The sequence below is a fragment of the Electrophorus electricus genome, chromosome 19 (assembly GCF_041902795.1).
Source record: "Electrophorus electricus isolate QZ-2024a chromosome 19, ASM4190279v1, whole genome shotgun sequence".
Lineage (NCBI taxonomy): Eukaryota > Metazoa > Chordata > Actinopteri > Gymnotiformes > Gymnotidae > Electrophorus > Electrophorus electricus.
The window spans coordinates 1,171,427-1,188,166 of record NC_137515.1 but is presented as its reverse complement, the minus strand read 5'-3'; the positions used below and the strand labels follow the sequence as shown (position 1 = coordinate 1,188,166).

The following is a 16,740-nucleotide window of genomic DNA, read 5'->3' as shown; positions in this document are numbered from 1 at the left end:
CAGAACGCTCGGTGCCCGCAACACAAGACAACGTGATGGTCTGGAAATACATGACGGGGGCTTTTCGGGCTTCTTACACTCAGAGAGTGAATACATACCTCATGAAGTCTCTTCACATCACCAGCCTCCGAATACTCAACTCCAGACTCCTGGTACAGGTCAGCTACAAAGCAAGAGAAAATCCACTCAACTATTCACTAGAAGGAATTTGCAAACAGGGATTTTTATCTAAAACTGGACACATTTTCAATAATGCAGCCGGCCTTTCTCTGAGCGGGACAAAATTCTTCTCTAAACATGATTTGGTGATGTATCCCAACACATCCGTAAGGTAGCTGGGCCCTGAACGTGAGCCCAGTCTTAAACGCCACACTGGAGCTACTGGGATGAGTGGGCAGCCGCCTGCACTCAAACGCTTCAGCACAGCTCCAGAGTCCCAGTGACACGATTCTACAGCCTGGACTACACGCTGACCTGTACACTGAGTAATTACCTGCTGAAAATAAACACAACTGGGTCACGTGAAAATCTGTATCCCAGCGGGGTAAACGTTCTAATGAAGACTAGGGGCTTATTGGTTATGAAAGAAACATTGTAGAAATTAGAGCCAATCAGGGGGCCAAACACAGACTCGGCACGATAGCATGTGCCAGACAGCCTATAATAATCAGGAACTTACGATGGGCTTCGTCCGCCTCCACCGTCTCGATCTTGTCCATCAGGTCGTTGGAACTCCACTTGGTGATCTCCTTGGCGAATATCTCCTCGCTGTCTGAGAGGTCTTCTGAAAGCAGACAACAGAAGCAGCACAACCCTGTGACAAGCTTGTGGGGCCTGCCTGAACAGTCCCAAACATGTGGGGTCCACACCCTACTGTAGTTGCCTTGTAGTTTATTTCTGCATATTTCTGCAAGTGACTGGAAATTCCAAACTAGCAGTGACTGGACATCAACACCAATGGACATGAGCGCCACTGGCCCTGGCGCCGGTTACCATGAGCATCGAAGAACTCATCGTCGGTGCTGTCGTCCGAGTCGCGGGCGATACTCTGCATGCGCCACTCGGAGATGCTGTGGCGGGAGGGACTTCCTGCTCCCAAACACAACAGCAGCCATTAGTTCCCCTGCACACACTCCCATCGCGGGCTACGCCACGCCCACACTAGAGCCCCGCCCCCTATACCTCCGCGTTTGGACGAGCGGGAGGACCTTGACGAGGCCGACCACTGCTTGGTGAGCTCGCCGCGAGTCTGCAGCGTGTCCCCCAGCGCGTGGGCGGGGCCCTCTGCCTCCCCACCGCCAGCCGTCACCATGGCGTCCTGCTCCTTCTCGGGACCAGAGGCAGTGTCGCCGTCAGCGACCTCCTCGCCGAGGCTGAACTGGGCCATCTTCTGAGCCAGGGCCAGCTGGGTCTCCAGCTCCAGCTGACGGATGTCCTCCATGGTCAGGCCGTACCACTCGTCCTGCCAGCACCAGGCCTGACGGTGCGCACGCACCATCACCTTCCTCAGACCTGCTCCGGGGGGTAGGAATATAACCCTCAAATTAAAAATATAAACCTCAATAATATTACTGATAATGGGAATTAATATTATCACCCAAATGAGATAATTTGGTCTTGACCCTCTTAGCGTTAAAACAGAGACTCGGAGAGGAAAACTAAATTTAAAAATCAGCATTTTTGCATCATAGAAAGAAAAGCACACTGAGAATCAGGAGTCATTCAGACGCACAGCTTTGTTATTAATTCATGCAAATGCAGTGCATTACTACAGAGGTAATTAACAACACGATTAAGATATTTTCACACATGAATCAGCACAGTGGATTTGGCAAACGCAACCCGGCGTCTCTGCTGGAGACAGCAGATATGACTGGTGAGCGGGGGGACCGCTGGGCGGGTCGTTTCGGAAAAGGAGGAGGACTCGTCATGAATTATTGGGGAGGGAGGTCAATAAACAAGAATGTCAAAGTAATGAAAAAAAGATTATGCAGGAGACAACAGCATTGGGCAGGAAATGAATGAGACCTCGATGTTGTCTGAGGAAGGTAGATGTGTGTCTCTCTCTCTGTCTCTCTCTCCACCCCCCCTGCATCTCTCGATCTCTTTCCGTTTCTCTCCCTCATGCTGGCGGAAGCAGCACAGCCTCGGTCGTGTTTTCATTAAGACTGGGTTAATGATTAGAGTGGCTGAGACAGCACCATCCCCCCTAAACAGCTTCTTCCTGCTGAAAGTCTCACGGCCCCGCCAAGATAAAGGCGCCCGCCCGAGCTAGGAACCACACGCACGCACCGAGGGCGAGATCTGAGCAGCTGAACCTGCTGGAGAAATATTAGGTGAGCAAACAAACCCCCCTCCCCTCTACCACCCCCGGGGGGGAGAGGGAATGGCCTTCAGTGCCATTGCCGTGTATCCTGAGGATTCCCTGTGGAATTTTGGGAAAGGTCACACGCACCCACGTCGTGGATGAAGCGCTCGATCTTGGACTGCATGCCCCAGTAACGGAACTCCACTTTGCACAGCTTGTAGGCGCACATGACGGGCGTGGCGCCGGGGTTGTTGTTGATCTCCTCGATCCAGTCGTCCGACAGGGGCCCCCGCTGGGTCTTCAACGACCGGTACAGTTTGGGGTCCTCCTCCGCCAGGTACTCGTGCGGGGCGATGACATCCTTCACAATGTCTATCGGGTCTGCGGGACAGGACACACGCGGTAGGTGCCGGAGCGCGGCACAGAAAACATGGTGCCGTTCGCCAAAACCGGATCGGTCTTGCAAAAATAGATAAATAAAGGTTTTACAGCCTGTGTTTATATCTCAGTGTTACTGTGCATGTTTACACACAAGCATGGTGTTCCTTCATTTAAAACATCACAGGTAAAACATCACAGGCATCACAGGTAAAACATGTTAGACAATGCCACCCTTCACACCTGCATTTACAGAGAGACCAAGGTCAATATTTAAACACACACAGACACACGGTTCAGCAAACCGGGGCAGGCTCAGCCCGGATCCTCCCCGAGTTTAACCGCCGTCCTGTGTTTGTTTTTCCTCAGTGATAAAAGTGCTGCGTCCGAGCGTGCCGGAGGAGCAGGGAGTTGGCAGGCTGCCACTAGGGGTCCCCAGCGCGCTGATGGCCAGCTGGGAGTTATGGAACAGCCAAGGGGCAGGAACCGGTCAGACATCGGCCCCTGGTGCCGGGGAGGGGCTGAAACGAAGGGAGGGCTTCCAGGAGAGTGATCACCACTCACACACACAAACGATAGTGATAGCTCCTGCTGCTCTGCATGAGTGCAGGAGAGGAACGCAGGCGGGTTTCAGCATGCTGGATTATTTAGGAATACTTATTTAGAGTGACATCCAGAATTCAGTTCCAGTGTCAGTTCATGAGCCAGGCTATATGATATGAATTCTGCCCCCGGCTATATCTAGGGTTGGGTTGCTTTGCGGACAGGCAGGGACACCGGACACGGGTTCACAGGGCACCTCCGACGCCGTTCAGACTGAGACTGCGCTCACTCAGGAGAGACAAAATCAGGACCTTAATGACTCCACACCCCTAACTGAGTTACAGTAACGGAGCGGCGTTCTTAGATACAAAGACAAGTCTGAAGAGAATTCAGATATCCGCACCTGGGGGGGGAACAACACCTCTCCATCCCAAGAAAATTAAACAAAATCAAAATCAAAAACTCCCTTTCTGCACGTGTACGCCTATAACTTTGCACTCAGCACAGTTATGCAAGACCCGCTCTCTGTAGTCACATGCTGAAAGCACGTGAAGCCAGCGTAGAGGACAGCGCACTCATACCGATGTCTCGTTGCCTTTTCTCTGCAGTGGACAAGCTGAAGACATCCACTTGCCTCCCCGTGTCAGGCTTGTAATAAGTCTCGATGTCGATGGAGAACTTCTCCACGAAGGGACAGGTGTATCTGGTGAAACAGGAAGCACAGGGGTCAACACTCCCAATTCAGCCACCACACAGCAAGAGCATCAGCAGCCGTCATCTGAAGGGCTTGTGTGTGTGTGTGTGTGTGTGTGTGAGAAGCAGTTATGCAGCCTTATATATCCAACACTTCCCATGTCCTAACTACCAGTCTAGACATTAACATAACATGAGCTACTGGATACCCCACACACACACACACACACACACACACAGTATCAAAATGGACCTTGCTTCCTTTTTCACATCCCTGCCTCCAACCTTCCTGGTTGCCATCCCTTATTTCCCCACGTCCTCCTGACCAGGTATTCCTCACCGCGTGCGGGTGTAGGGGTAGGCATTCCACGACTCTTCTTCCACGCGCAGCGCAGCCTTGGGCAGGATGGAGCGGAACCAGCTGGGAATGTGCTGGCCGATGTGGTAGACTTTATGGGTGTACTGGCCCGAACCGCCGGGCCCATCCGTGTACGGCCGGTTCTCCAGGATCTCCACGCCGCTGCCCTCGCCCTCGCTCTCCTCACGACTCTTTTTCTGCGGGAAAAACGGGAAAGGTGGACGCATGACAGATGGAGAGTCTGGTAACGACAGAGCACGCCCCTGGAGCCAGACAATCAGCACCTGTAACAAGGTTATAGTCTATTGGTTGCAAGAATCAGGTTACCAAGGAGACCACGAAACCACAGGTAACGGGCAATATCTCCAACAGCTTACACAAGAACTACAAGCATTCAGACAAATCAAGGCCTTTGTTTAAATCAACCTCATTTTGAGATATAAAATCTTATTCTGAGAGCTTGATTTCACATCACTCAGCATCACTATCTGATCTTTATTCCTCATCACACGTCGTTGGAAGGGGGCCACCTGACACCCAGCTCTGTCCAAAGCAGTCCCGTTGCGCCATCCTCCAGAGCGACGTCCAAGGTCTCCCCCTCGTCTCAGATGGCACCACGGGCCTCCTCCGCCTCCGTTTGTGGACGGAGAGATTCTGCCAGCTGGAGAGCTTCCGAGTGATCGGCTCCGCCCACCTCTCGGCGGCTGGCAGGAGCTCACGCCACGCTTCGCGCATATGCCGGCTGTGGCGAGGAGCTCGGCAGGGCTCAGCCGTCTGCTCCGACTGACTGGAAGCCCACCGTGCCAGCGCCGTCTGGTTTCCAACTCCGCCCGCGCATCGCGCGGCCCAGAAAACTCCCACTCGGCGACAGACACTGGCACCCAGACACTCTCTCAACACCCTGTGAAGTTACGGGACAAAACTGAAGTGGTGCGATGGCTAGTCAGCAGCTGTCCTGCCGTTATTTGTTTGTTTCTGATTTTGTATCGTAGCACACGCCACCACACACCTGAACATTCCTGAACCCTTGGTAAGATCTGTACGCAAGTGAATCTCAGCAGCCCTTCCTGGATGTGGTTTCACAGAGCCTCAGGCCTGCAGGGATCTGCTCTGTTCTGTTGACCGTCATCAGTTCAGTATCCTGTTCTGCTGAAGGACATTAGTGTTGACAGTGGGTTGGGCAGACCAGGCCACGGCGCCGACGTAAGCACACTAACGGCACGCAGCTTGAAGGCAGGCGACCCCCCCCCCCCCCCCGTTAAGATACCGTCTTGGCAGGGGGGCGTCGTGAGAGGCCAAACGTCACAGCGTGACGTGCATATGTGCTGAGCAAAGCACAGGCAGGAAGGGGACCCAGGGAGATGCTGGCAGACAAGCAGAGGTGGTCAGAGCAGAACACCACATCCGCGGCACCCAGGTGAGCAAGGGAGCAGAGTGCAAAAAAAGATTGCACAACTTTGCTCTACAAACCAGCGTGTTGAGGAAATATTTGCACGCGGGTGGTCACATGCCGACGACAACAGCCTGTGGCCGGATTCTCGCCTCTGTGCTTAAAGCATCCTCAACCAAAGACAGGAGCTCCGGTGCCACCCCCCGCAGTAATGGCGCAACGCCATGCAGAACGTCACTGTGATCTGTAGCAACCTCAGCATGCGCACCACTGCAGTTCCCCTCGCCCCCACCGTGCAGGGCTCAGAGGCAGCAGAATGCGCTTACAGATGACGTTAGTTCCACGCAACTCCCCTCTGTGTGGGGGGGCGCTGAACGGCACAGAGAACCTCACAGAATAGGAATGAGCCAGAGAGAGCGAGACTCTGTGTGTGTGTGTGTGTGGGTGAGAGAGAGAGAGGAGTGCTGTGGTGGTCTGCTCTTGCTCTCCAGCACTTCATTACAGCGCTGACAGCTGACATCAGGCCTGACACCCGCTGCCCAGGCCACCATCAATCCCCCCACAGCGGCAGTGGCAAAGATGCTATCTGCACACACACACACACACACACACACACACACACACACACACACACAGAACGAGCATGCACACAAACCGTAGGTCTCTGTGAAATTTGTAAACTTCACAGACAAAATTTCATTTTGCTCGTTCCAAATAAACACAGATTTATGGGAGAAAGCCCTGGTGTGTGGGTTCAAGCCTCAGCTGCTCAGATTCAAACTAAATTAACTATTCCACATCCGATTACAACTCCACCCAATTTTAACACAGTTATTAACGTATGGCCTCCATCTGCAGACAGCTCGGATCGTTCAGAACTGAGCAGATATGGATGTTTAATTGTGTGTTGATCGAATTAGTCCCGGAGAGCTTGAAACATAATTATTGGGTTTCTCTTAACAGCTACAGCACCCACAGAGTACGGATATACTGGTGGGAGGCGGGTGTGTGGGGAGACAGACACAGAGCTGCTATTGGGGCGGCTCACTTCCATTTTGTTTACTAACAGAGTTGGAGCTCACATTTTCTCCTCCACACTCAAGGAGGGGACTGGCAGACCACAGAGGGAGCCTTGCTGAGGAGGCAGCACCGCTGTGTGCAACCATTTGAAAGCCAACGTGGCGCTAGGAGGAAAACCGGAGCCGGACCGGCGTTCCTGGCTTGGACCGCTGACATGCTAACGTGGCTAAGGCTGACTGGAAATCTGGTGCAGAGGAGCTAACGTTGCCCCGGAAACCATGTAGGCGGGGTTCCTTTTGTTTGCGTGGGCGGGGCTTGCAGTGCACATCAGGTGCTTCACTGTCCTGCCCAAGACTCAGCATGCCAGATGAGTTTGAGGAGCCAAGACTGTGGCTCGTGTGAAGGGGGATTCTGTGCGGATAAGACCCCTCCCCCCAATAACACACACACCACGCTGTCAGCTGACACACGCTGTCAGCTGACCACACTGCTGTGCACCTCCACAGCTTGTCTTGAGCAAAGGATAACCGAATCAACGGAGTGAAAGTTGCCCTAGCAACGTGCCTGCATCATCGTGACCTCTGCCTCAATTGCCCCCCCCTCACGCTCTCTCTCTCTCTCTCTCTCTCACACACACACACACACACACACACACACACACACACAGAGCGAGAGAGAGAGCAAACAAATGAATGCAGTGAGTTCCACACGCTTGCTGATGTCATCCGTAACCATGGCAGCTGGAGCTCAGCTGTGACGCTGTGGTAGTGCAGGGGGGTGGTGAGCAGACTGTAAGAGCAGCGATGGGGAGATAGAGGCAGGAATTCTGCCATTCCCACTGATGACAGGGCTTCCTTCCCAAGGAAGCATTCCTTTTCCACTTAAACAAATCCCAAAGAAAAGCCAATCAGGGCCTTGAGAGGACGCAGAAAAAACCTGGAGGACCAGAAGCAGGTGAAACTAGTGGAACGATGTCTGCCTGCTGCTGGAGCACTCGCTCACGATCCAATACAGCACGTCGCCGGAAAAACAAAGGCAACACTACCTCTGCCTGCGTCTCGTGACAACACGTGCGATTGGCGGGGCGGCGCTAATGAGACAGCGCCACGCTTCAGCGTTTGCTAGGAGGAATCACAGCACGAACACACGCAAGGCAATCACGGCTTTTAGTAGTACAGCGGACGGGCGATCCCGCTAGCGACGCCACGGGCCACGCTGGGTGCGCGCACGCTCCGCACACGCTCATTAGGCTACGTCACACAACCTCGGCAGATGGCCACTACCGATTCAGAACATTGCTTTTGGGGCCAGGGGGTGACTTAAAATGAACTCCAGTGAGGAGAGTGGATTGCTGCGTGATATGTTTTACTGTTCTGTAACACAAACACTAGACTCGACAAATTTCGCATTTTAGAATTAGCAGACCTACTGTCATAATGGAATATTAGGCAGATGAAGACAACAGAAATTGTAAAGAAACAATAAATACCAAATCAAACAAACTGATCAAGTAAGTAAATAAATAACTGGAATAAGAAAGAAAAAGAAAAAGACCTACTCAAACAACTTAAACTGGAAACAGGACAGTTTCACCTTGGGACTTTTCCAGGGCAAAATCCATTATAATTATGACATTATGCACGTTTATGGAATGGCACAGTTGTGTGCAGGTCTTCAGTGCGGGAGACAGTGTGCAGGCGTGCCTCTCTGACAGCTTCACGCAGCTGTCGGCTGGACCAGCGGAGAGGCTTTGTGCTGTCGGTCCGTGGCAGTCACTGCACTAGTGATCCGCCCACCTGTTCGGCTCACCGAGGGCTCGTGAATGAGGTGCCTGAGCAGAACATCCCCAACCTAACCGCATCAGTGCCTGAAACCGGACTCTGAGAAACGAGGAGACATTTCAGCTTCAGGTTCCGCAGGCCGGATGGAACAAACACAGCAGAGAGCCAAAGTCACTCGTCGAAGCACAGCGTTGTTATGCCAACGCTTCACTCATGTCAGAGAAGGCCGGAAACATTTCATGCGCTGTCCACTGCATTTCCTCGAGACCGGAGAACCAAGCGAAAGTTTATTAATGGTCGCCAGCCACAGACCAGCACAAGAAAGCCGATCAGTTATGGAGGAGCTACCGTAAGCCGTTTACACTTGCAGATCAAAGAACTGGGGGTGTGCAGTGATCGCTCCCATATTGATTGCTGGTGACGGCTGATGTCTGTCGGCACTCATCTTGTGCTGGTCGGGGCCATCATTCCCAGTATGCTTTGCACTCCATTACCAGGCCCAAACGAACATGTGACATTCACGCTCTCGCGCTCTCTCTCTCTCTCTCTCTCTCTCTCTCTCTCTACTGACCTGGATCATGTAGAGCTGGGCGATACGGTACTCCTCCACGCTCACAGGCATGGGGATGCGGTACTCTTTGATCAGCATGTTGGACGCCGAGACAGGCAGGAAGGGTGGCAGGGTGAGATCCACCAGGCAGGCCCTAGCCGCGGGGCATCAGAGAGCTGGGGGCAAGCTCATCCCTCGCACCTGGGAGGGTGGGAGAGAGAGGTGAGGCACGCATGACCCATCTCAGAGCTCTGCCAGACACCCTGCTGACAGGACAAACGGCGCTCGCGTGAAGACTCGGTAATGAATAAATACTGAACCCTGGAAAAAAACGTATTAAATGAGTCCTAGAGCAATTCTGATTAATACAGCACACATTTCTGCACCACAGTGAACGCTAATGCTATCCCACAACATGCACACTCTGCATTTAACCTCAGGAACCTACTTAACCTACAGAAGCCATACATTGCTACCTTGAATGAACAAAGATTGTTAAAAACGGATGTCCAATGTATGGCGAGTTTCAAAAACCTTTGTAAAGCCAGTCAAAAATTCCAGTGGGACAGACCTCCTTACGTCTGAGCTCTGGGGAAAGGAAGTTCTAGTCGATGGTAGCAGTGTCAGACTTGAGCAGGTCTTTAGTACCGTCACGACGCGGAAGGAGTGCTTAGGGTAAGACGGATTACACACACACAGCTTCAGGAGGTGATTGGGGGAGGTGGGAGTTATACGTGGGTCTGTTAATGTAAACTCTGAAAGCGTCATACTGTATACCTGACGGAGGAACAGAGTTTGACGCCACACGTCGACAGAAATCAGGCACTGTGTGATAAAGAACCAGCCTGGTACCAGCATGGCAGAACAGTGTTTAAATCACACTTGGTCAAACTGTGGCCGCCGATGAACTGAGAGAGTGACTCAGCGAGCGTGACCATGGGAACCATGAATTCCACAGGCAACGAGAGCTGCGGTTTCGACCGCGTCCGCACAGTCACGCCCCAGGACGAGCTGCAGGACACTACGGGACCTGGCTGCTGAGTTTCAGGATGTTTCGTAAGGTTAATGAAGCACAAGTCAAAGACTCGTTCTTGATCCAATGGGAGATGACCTCAAAAGAGAGACCCCAACGAGACTACTAAATTAGAGCTGGGTATCATATCGTGTATAAGTAGATCACTGCCTACACCAGGCAATTCCAACCCTGAGCACGGAGCAGGTTGCCTGTAGTGCGTGCACTGTACACCCCAGCCCAATCCAACACACTGTTTTACTATTTAGTCACTACTAAGGGCTGTGATCTCCAGGGTCAGGTGTGAATAGAACTGGAAGCGCATGGGCACATTCACATCATATTTTCCCTAATGTTTACAGTGTTCTCCTGTTTTGAAATACACTACACTCACAAACTTTTAGGTCTGTCAATGCACTTGCTACACAGACATTTGAAACCAAGGGTATGCTTTGTCATACGCGTGTGAATCATCATCATTTAAAGAGAGACAATGCAGCTGTGTGTGCGATTTTCTCTGCACAGTGTGTGTGGTGCCTACTAATGTACTCCAAGAGCGATTTGGGCAATTTGGCACATCCCTTATGTGAATAACAACTCCAGCGCACTCCCAACACAATTACCTATGCTAAAGATCTGCGTCTGTTTGTCTGTTCTTGTCTCACTGAAATATCCATTAGAAAAGGTCAATGACTGAGGCTATTACGGAGACGGAGAGCAGCGTCCTGAGAGGGTGTCGCCCCGCCATCTCGCTCACAGACCTCAGCCACAGACCTTGGACCCTTTAACAGATCCATAACACAAAGGTGTCTGCACATACCAGCAGCCATATAGGGCATCACTCACACGTGCGCTGGGGCAACCCCCTTCGGCAAAGCCGTGTCACGTGATGCATGGAAGCATAGCTACTCACGAACGACGCCTGGGGAGGACGTTCCGGGGCAGGGAACAGCTGGCATGCAAAATCCAATGGCTCAGACACAAATCCTCCCCAGGACGTGCAGCTGGGAGTTTGGTTGGGGTGGACCTCGCGCACCGAGTGTGCCGTCAAACGGCATGCGATTGTGATCAAGACTCGGCTCGCTGTGTTGGAGTCAACCCCCAGTGAGGTATGCTGCAAGACGGTTACGGGGCGGCTGACCAAAGCTAGGCCAAAGGGCCAGGGACAAAAGTTCCACGATGTCACCGCAGTTTCCAGGAACGCGGAGAACAACGGAACATTCAGTCGATCATTTAAAAGATCTGCGCGTGTCTGTGTATCTAACTGGCTTGGGTTTCAGAAAGGTCTGACATCCTAGAGGGCTCCTGCAGGTCTTCAGGACCAAATACCAGCGCATGACCACAAGAGAACAGGAGATCAGCACGATCGGGTGTCTGAAGAGAAGAGCAGCCCATAACAGCCAACAGGACACACCGCAGCAAGCTGCGTGAGACAGCTCTACAATAAAGACCAAACGGTACACAGTCAAAAACACATAAGAATCGTAGCACACCATGAGCAGCAAAGAACGATCGTGTAACGATAACCTCCGTCCATGCCGATGGACGACAGAGGTCCAAACTCACTACACGACATTCCACACACAGAAAAATTCAGATGCTGTAACTATAATGACGTGAATCTGCCCCTAAGCAGACGTCACCCGGCGCTACCAGTTAAGCTACCCAGTGGCTGGAAAAGAGGATGAGAAGAAACCTGTTTTCCCCCCTCCTCCTGTTCCCTCAGTAGCCAGCTCTAACGGCGGGGCTATAAAGTGCTATTGCCACAGAAATGTGAGAGGCAACGCCAACATTGGTCAGGCTGACTGTGATGAAGGACGGCCCATTAGCTACCGGTGCGCTCATGGTCTCCCTCCTCTCCCCGTTTCCTCTTCCTGCCTAACTCAAGCCAACAGCTGCGCGAGACAGAACGGAGTAGAGTAGCACTCACGATCTGCTAGAAAAAGAGGCGTCATCACCACACGGGCCTGGGCATGGAGGGGAGAGAGCATCAGCGTGAATGCCTAGGAGGTTACAGGCCGAGCCCTGCGGTAGAGGGCTGTGTGCAGAGAGGCTCTCAAACATACCACATCAAGCATGGCATCTCTTCAGGCACTTCCATATTATGAGGGTTTATTTATATACAACATGCACAGAGTTTCCAGAGAAACAAGACGTTCATCGGCTTCTGAATTAGCAGGAGGAGGAGACAGCTTATATACGAAACAGTAGAAATTTAAAATCATAACATTTATTTATCATAACACATTTTTATATACAAAACCAAACTTTCAGATCAGGACTTTAAAGGAATACGTGCAAAGAATTCACAGTAATGTGAGTAATTCACAGTAAGGTAACGTCAAAGGTAATGTGTGTAATTCAGCTACTGTACTGACTAACACTGAACACAGTTCTAGCACATTTGGAAAGGCCTCAGGGGTGGGCGCCGTCACCTCATGTGTCTCTGGTCAAGGGGCCAGAATAAGACAGAATCCTGTAAAGATCAAGTCCCTTAAGCCAACAACATCACTTTATAGATTAGATTTGTACATTTATGATTTCACACTCACTGAGGGGATACAGAGGAAAGATGCTTATTGATTTTAAAATGTTGAATATTATTTGCGTTTGTTTTTTGTACAACCAGCTACTATGCGAAACTGCAGAAAAGTAAAAATAACATTTCAAGTTGAATGAAGTATCAAGTTAGAGGCTCTGTTCTGTGAATTTGTTTCGGTTCTTGAAAAACAGGAAGCAGCTTGAGAAACAGGCCTTCACTGAGAGAAACCACAATACTCAATAACACACACACACTCACTCACTCAGAGCAGGAGCCCAGGCTGATAAAGAATGTTGGTCACATACATCTCTCCAACCTCTTCAACACAACCAAAATCACTAAAACCACAACTCTGAGACTCTGGACCTAAAGTGCTGCTGCAGTGAGCCAGACTACAGTGCCTGAATGCTGCTGCAGGCCCACCTCACTGCTTTACTTCAGGTGATCTGCATCTGAACGTCGCATAACTGTCACAAAAAAGGATATGGGCTGGGGGGGCTTCTTTCCAGTCGTCCTGCAGAAACCTCGTAACGTTTTTGGAAACTGTGGCCATCATAATTAACGTACACCTTCTGCCCTGGAGACCGATTGTGCTCCAAGACGACGACATTCTTGCAGACGTCACCTTAATTATCCTGTTAGCAGAGAATAATCGCTCAACTGCCAAAACAGTTGATGTAATGGAAAGCCAGCCTTTCCCTTGTCCAGCGTCACGGCAGGCGAGTCTGCACGCGGGGCTCTTCCAAGCCGCCTCTCTCTCAGTGCTGTGGCGAAAATGGAAGCAAACAAGTCTGAAACGCACTCGCATGAATAAACCGGCACAGGGAGGGGTGGCGAGCGACCCGCTGACATAACGGGCAGATGAGGAGGGATGCTGTATTTATAGGACGCAGAGTGCGTTTTCCGATTGCTGTAATAAAATCACTCACCTCCAGGGCATTTCAGGCCCCTCAGCTTGCCAGGAACCCCTCAGGGCTATTAAGAAGCCCCCTCGCGGGTGGCCACGGCCATCTTAACGAGTAATTGGTCGGCCGATTCATCTAGTCATTCTGGGACAATTGTTATTGCTCGATTTATTTTTACATTTTTTTGTTTAACAAAGTTTTTCATTTATCTGTGGACAACTAATTTGTTGATAATTTATCACCACCTAATTTGGTTGACCAAAGTCCAAATGCACAAAACCAGGTATGGCTGGGCTGAGGTACCTGAATCCGCCCCCCCACCCCCTGGGTGGCTGTCAGGAGTTCTGTCCATCCTCCAGTGCTGCTGTGCTTGTACAGACCTGATAATGAGAGCGTTCACTTTAGCCATTTCCTGAGCGATGACTCATAGCAACTGTGTGCTGAAGCAGACCATGTGCTGCCTCCACTCAGCTATTAAAGATTCCAATCTGAAGCTGGGCCTCGTGGGAAACAGATGCTTTCCCGCTTCAAACCAGTGGTGCATGCGACAGCACCCTACGCAGCATCAAGAGGGACATCCCAGTCGCACCATTAAAAAAACCAACATCACACTGCACTGTATGTCAACGTTTATTTAATAGAGATGGCGGCCTGTTGGTTGCCATGCACAATTCTTTAGCCATCCTGCAAATCAGGTTATCAGTTTCTGACCACACGTCTGCTGCTGTTAAAACAGTGGCCATGAGTGTGTGCACTTTGCTGGCATTGTACAGCAACAGTTAAGAACATTAACTGTGTAGTCGAACGATCACAAATGGAACACTGATACAGAAGCATGAAAATTTGCTATTTACTATTAGAAACAAACTGAGTACTACTGTTTCAGCTGAACCTTCAACGAGAGCCAAGAGGTTACTTTGTACATCAGGAAGGAAGACTTTCAAACACACAAAACAGGATTTTCAGGATTTCCGAAAATAATGGATGCCTTTTTAAACTCATGAACGAATCCACTGGACTCTTTATCCACAAGGCCACATCTCAGAGGTACACGACGTGCCAAAATACCCCGGCTGACCTCAGTTCTGCTTTGCTTAAGGAAACACCTGCCAAAACTCAAATGCAAATTCAAAGACCCCATGATGCGTGATAAGAGGAAGCTGGGATTACCCTAAGCCCTCAAATATATACGAAAACATGTTCACAGAGGAAGTGCTAGATGGCCAGCCACAGGAGCAACACAGCAGGGAAGGCTGTTCTTCACAGCAAGGCGTGTGTGTACGCGCTAGGCAATAATACTGCAGCCCTGAAAGTACATCTGCACAGGCACCGAGGGTGTGGTATCTGTGCACATGAGGAGCCTCACAACAGTACTTCACGTGTGAAACAAACACACACGTATTGCGGAGGATACATGGTCTCCATTCAATGGTAGAGGGTTCTTGCAGAACCTAAATTCCGCAACAAGATTGCTGGACTGGAGATCGGAACGCGTCTACTGGAGGTTCTCCTGAACGCTACTTTGTCTAGTTGGTCATTTGGGAAACTTGTAGGTTCTCGCGTTGGAGGAGCTTCTCCAACGCAAGAACCCCCTGGTGACTGTGCCAGAGAAGTCACCATGATTGCTGTAGTGCACTAATGCCAGTTTTCTGGAGTTCAGCAGTGAGATTTGGGGTTCGGGGGGGGGTACCATTAATCAGTAGCGTGGTGGGGGTGGCGGAGCACCACACAGAGACCAATACCATTAGTGTCTGGAGAGGCTCCAAGTGCAGAAAATATACAGCTGCATGGTGCAGCAGTAATGAGCCAGTGCCTGGAGCCTGGCATGACACAGGTTCCTCTCCCTCTGCACCGACGCCATTCGTTACCAAGATTAAGCATCTATTAGGACCAAGTGCCCATTTCCTGATTGCATTCATTAATAACAGCTCTGCACTTGGTGGACAGTGACTACAGCCCACACGCAGCTGCAAACACAAACCAAAACACTTCAACCACCAATGGTGCAACAGAGGCTCTGAAGGTTGGCGCCGACGCTGGCTAACTGGAGTACATAGAGGGAGAGTTAATAATGTAAACTTCTGAAGAGATATTCGAGCCGCGACATTTCTCGGCAGTGACACCCATTAGGAGACTCTTCTGTGTCTGCGTGGTTGCACAACAGAGAGGCTGCGTTCCCATCACCCACCAAAACATGAGCTCAAACCACAAACCAGCCAAGCCACCAGGACCTCTGGACTATTAGCAGGGACAGGTCTGCTGACTGTGAAATAAGGCCTAAGGAACCATCCTTACAGTTTGGTCTGTGAAGAAGTCATGTCCTAGCTCTATGGCAACCGCAGTCTCGGGAGCTGTTCCGAGGTCTCCTACGGTAACTAACAAGCAGAACGGACGAGGACGAGATCGGCAGGACGGGAGACGTGTCGAGTACTGCCACCACCTCTCAGAGACACTCGAGTACATGAACTTGTACTGACTGATGTTTCTTCTTTCAATAGTAAACTTCCCATAATTTTCTCCGATCTTGCATCCTAGCCACCGTGATGTTAAAGACAGCTTATGCGCAAATAAATATTCCCCTTGTGCAAGCTAGTCATTCATCAAAGAGAAAAATTGTGCTCGGTGGAAAGAATTGCGCTCACCATAAATAGCTGCTGGAAACAGAGCAGAAAATCAAGAGGCCGAAGGTGATTTGGTCACCAACCCGACTCCCACGTCCAGTGTTGTTCCAGACCTAATCCTCCCCACACACACACACACCAGTCCCTGAAGACAGCCTTCCTCCAGGAAGCACCGCAGAGGAGGTCCGTCACTAGCAGTCGGCGCAATGTACAGAAGCGTCTATTAAGATCACTTCACTTATTAATGGTTTCACTGGGTGGAGATAGTGTGTCCGCAGTACACACGGGTTGATTACACTGTCAACTCCTGACCAGCAAAAGTACTGTACTTCAGTTAAGTGATGGTAACTCTAAAACCAAGGGTTGTATAACATGGGATTATATTGCTAATGCAATACAGCATGCCCTACATTTAAGATTACATCTTTTTTGTCTTTTAAAAATAAACACTAACGTAATCATCTTGGGCTGAGATGCTCCCAGCCACTCGTGATTTTGGTTCCAACTTGAGCGCGCTTATTCCAGATAGTCAAGAACGAGCCAAACCATAGGTGCTACAACCAAACAGCCTGACGAACAACTGCGAAAACAACCGCGACACTCCACCACTACCCCCGGACACCTGCTTTGCACCGAACC

At 50.8% G+C, this 16,740-nt stretch overlaps 1 protein-coding gene and 1 long non-coding RNA gene across 9 annotated transcripts in view; both read right to left on the bottom strand.

The window, feature by feature from the left end:
- pitpnm2 (phosphatidylinositol transfer protein, membrane-associated 2) overlaps positions 1–16,740 on the bottom strand; it is a 30,977-nt gene that overhangs the window by 12,242 nt on the left and 1,995 nt on the right. For 3 of the 7 annotated variants that reach the window (XM_027021449.3, XM_027021407.3, XM_027021457.3), the window contains 8 exons: positions 9,043–9,222; positions 4,263–4,477; positions 3,811–3,932; positions 2,456–2,689; positions 1,183–1,512; positions 994–1,089; positions 680–784; positions 99–163 (listed from right to left, as the gene is read on the bottom strand). In XM_027021449.3, coding sequence (XP_026877250.2) covers positions 99–163; positions 680–784; positions 994–1,089; positions 1,183–1,512; positions 2,456–2,689; positions 3,811–3,932; positions 4,263–4,477; positions 9,043–9,120 — 1,245 coding nt within the window. In that variant the 5' untranslated portion in view covers positions 9,121–9,222. Of the gene's footprint in view, positions 1–98; positions 164–679; positions 785–993; positions 1,090–1,182; positions 1,513–2,455; positions 2,690–3,810; positions 3,933–4,262; positions 4,478–9,042; positions 9,223–13,200; positions 13,514–16,122; positions 16,264–16,740 lie in introns of those variants that run through there. The other 4 variants (XM_027021422.3, XM_081702826.1, XM_081702828.1 and 1 more) reach the window with 4 other exon arrangements.
- Positions 4,484–9,031, bottom strand: LOC145652430 (uncharacterized). 2 transcript variants are annotated; one of them, XR_014118743.1, is made up of 3 exons: positions 8,249–9,031; positions 5,290–5,426; positions 4,484–5,181 (listed from the first exon to the last, which is right to left on the bottom strand). It is a non-coding gene; the product is annotated as an uncharacterized LOC145652430 (long non-coding RNA). The 2 variants fall into 2 exon arrangements; XR_014118744.1 differs by having other exon boundaries at positions 8,284–9,031.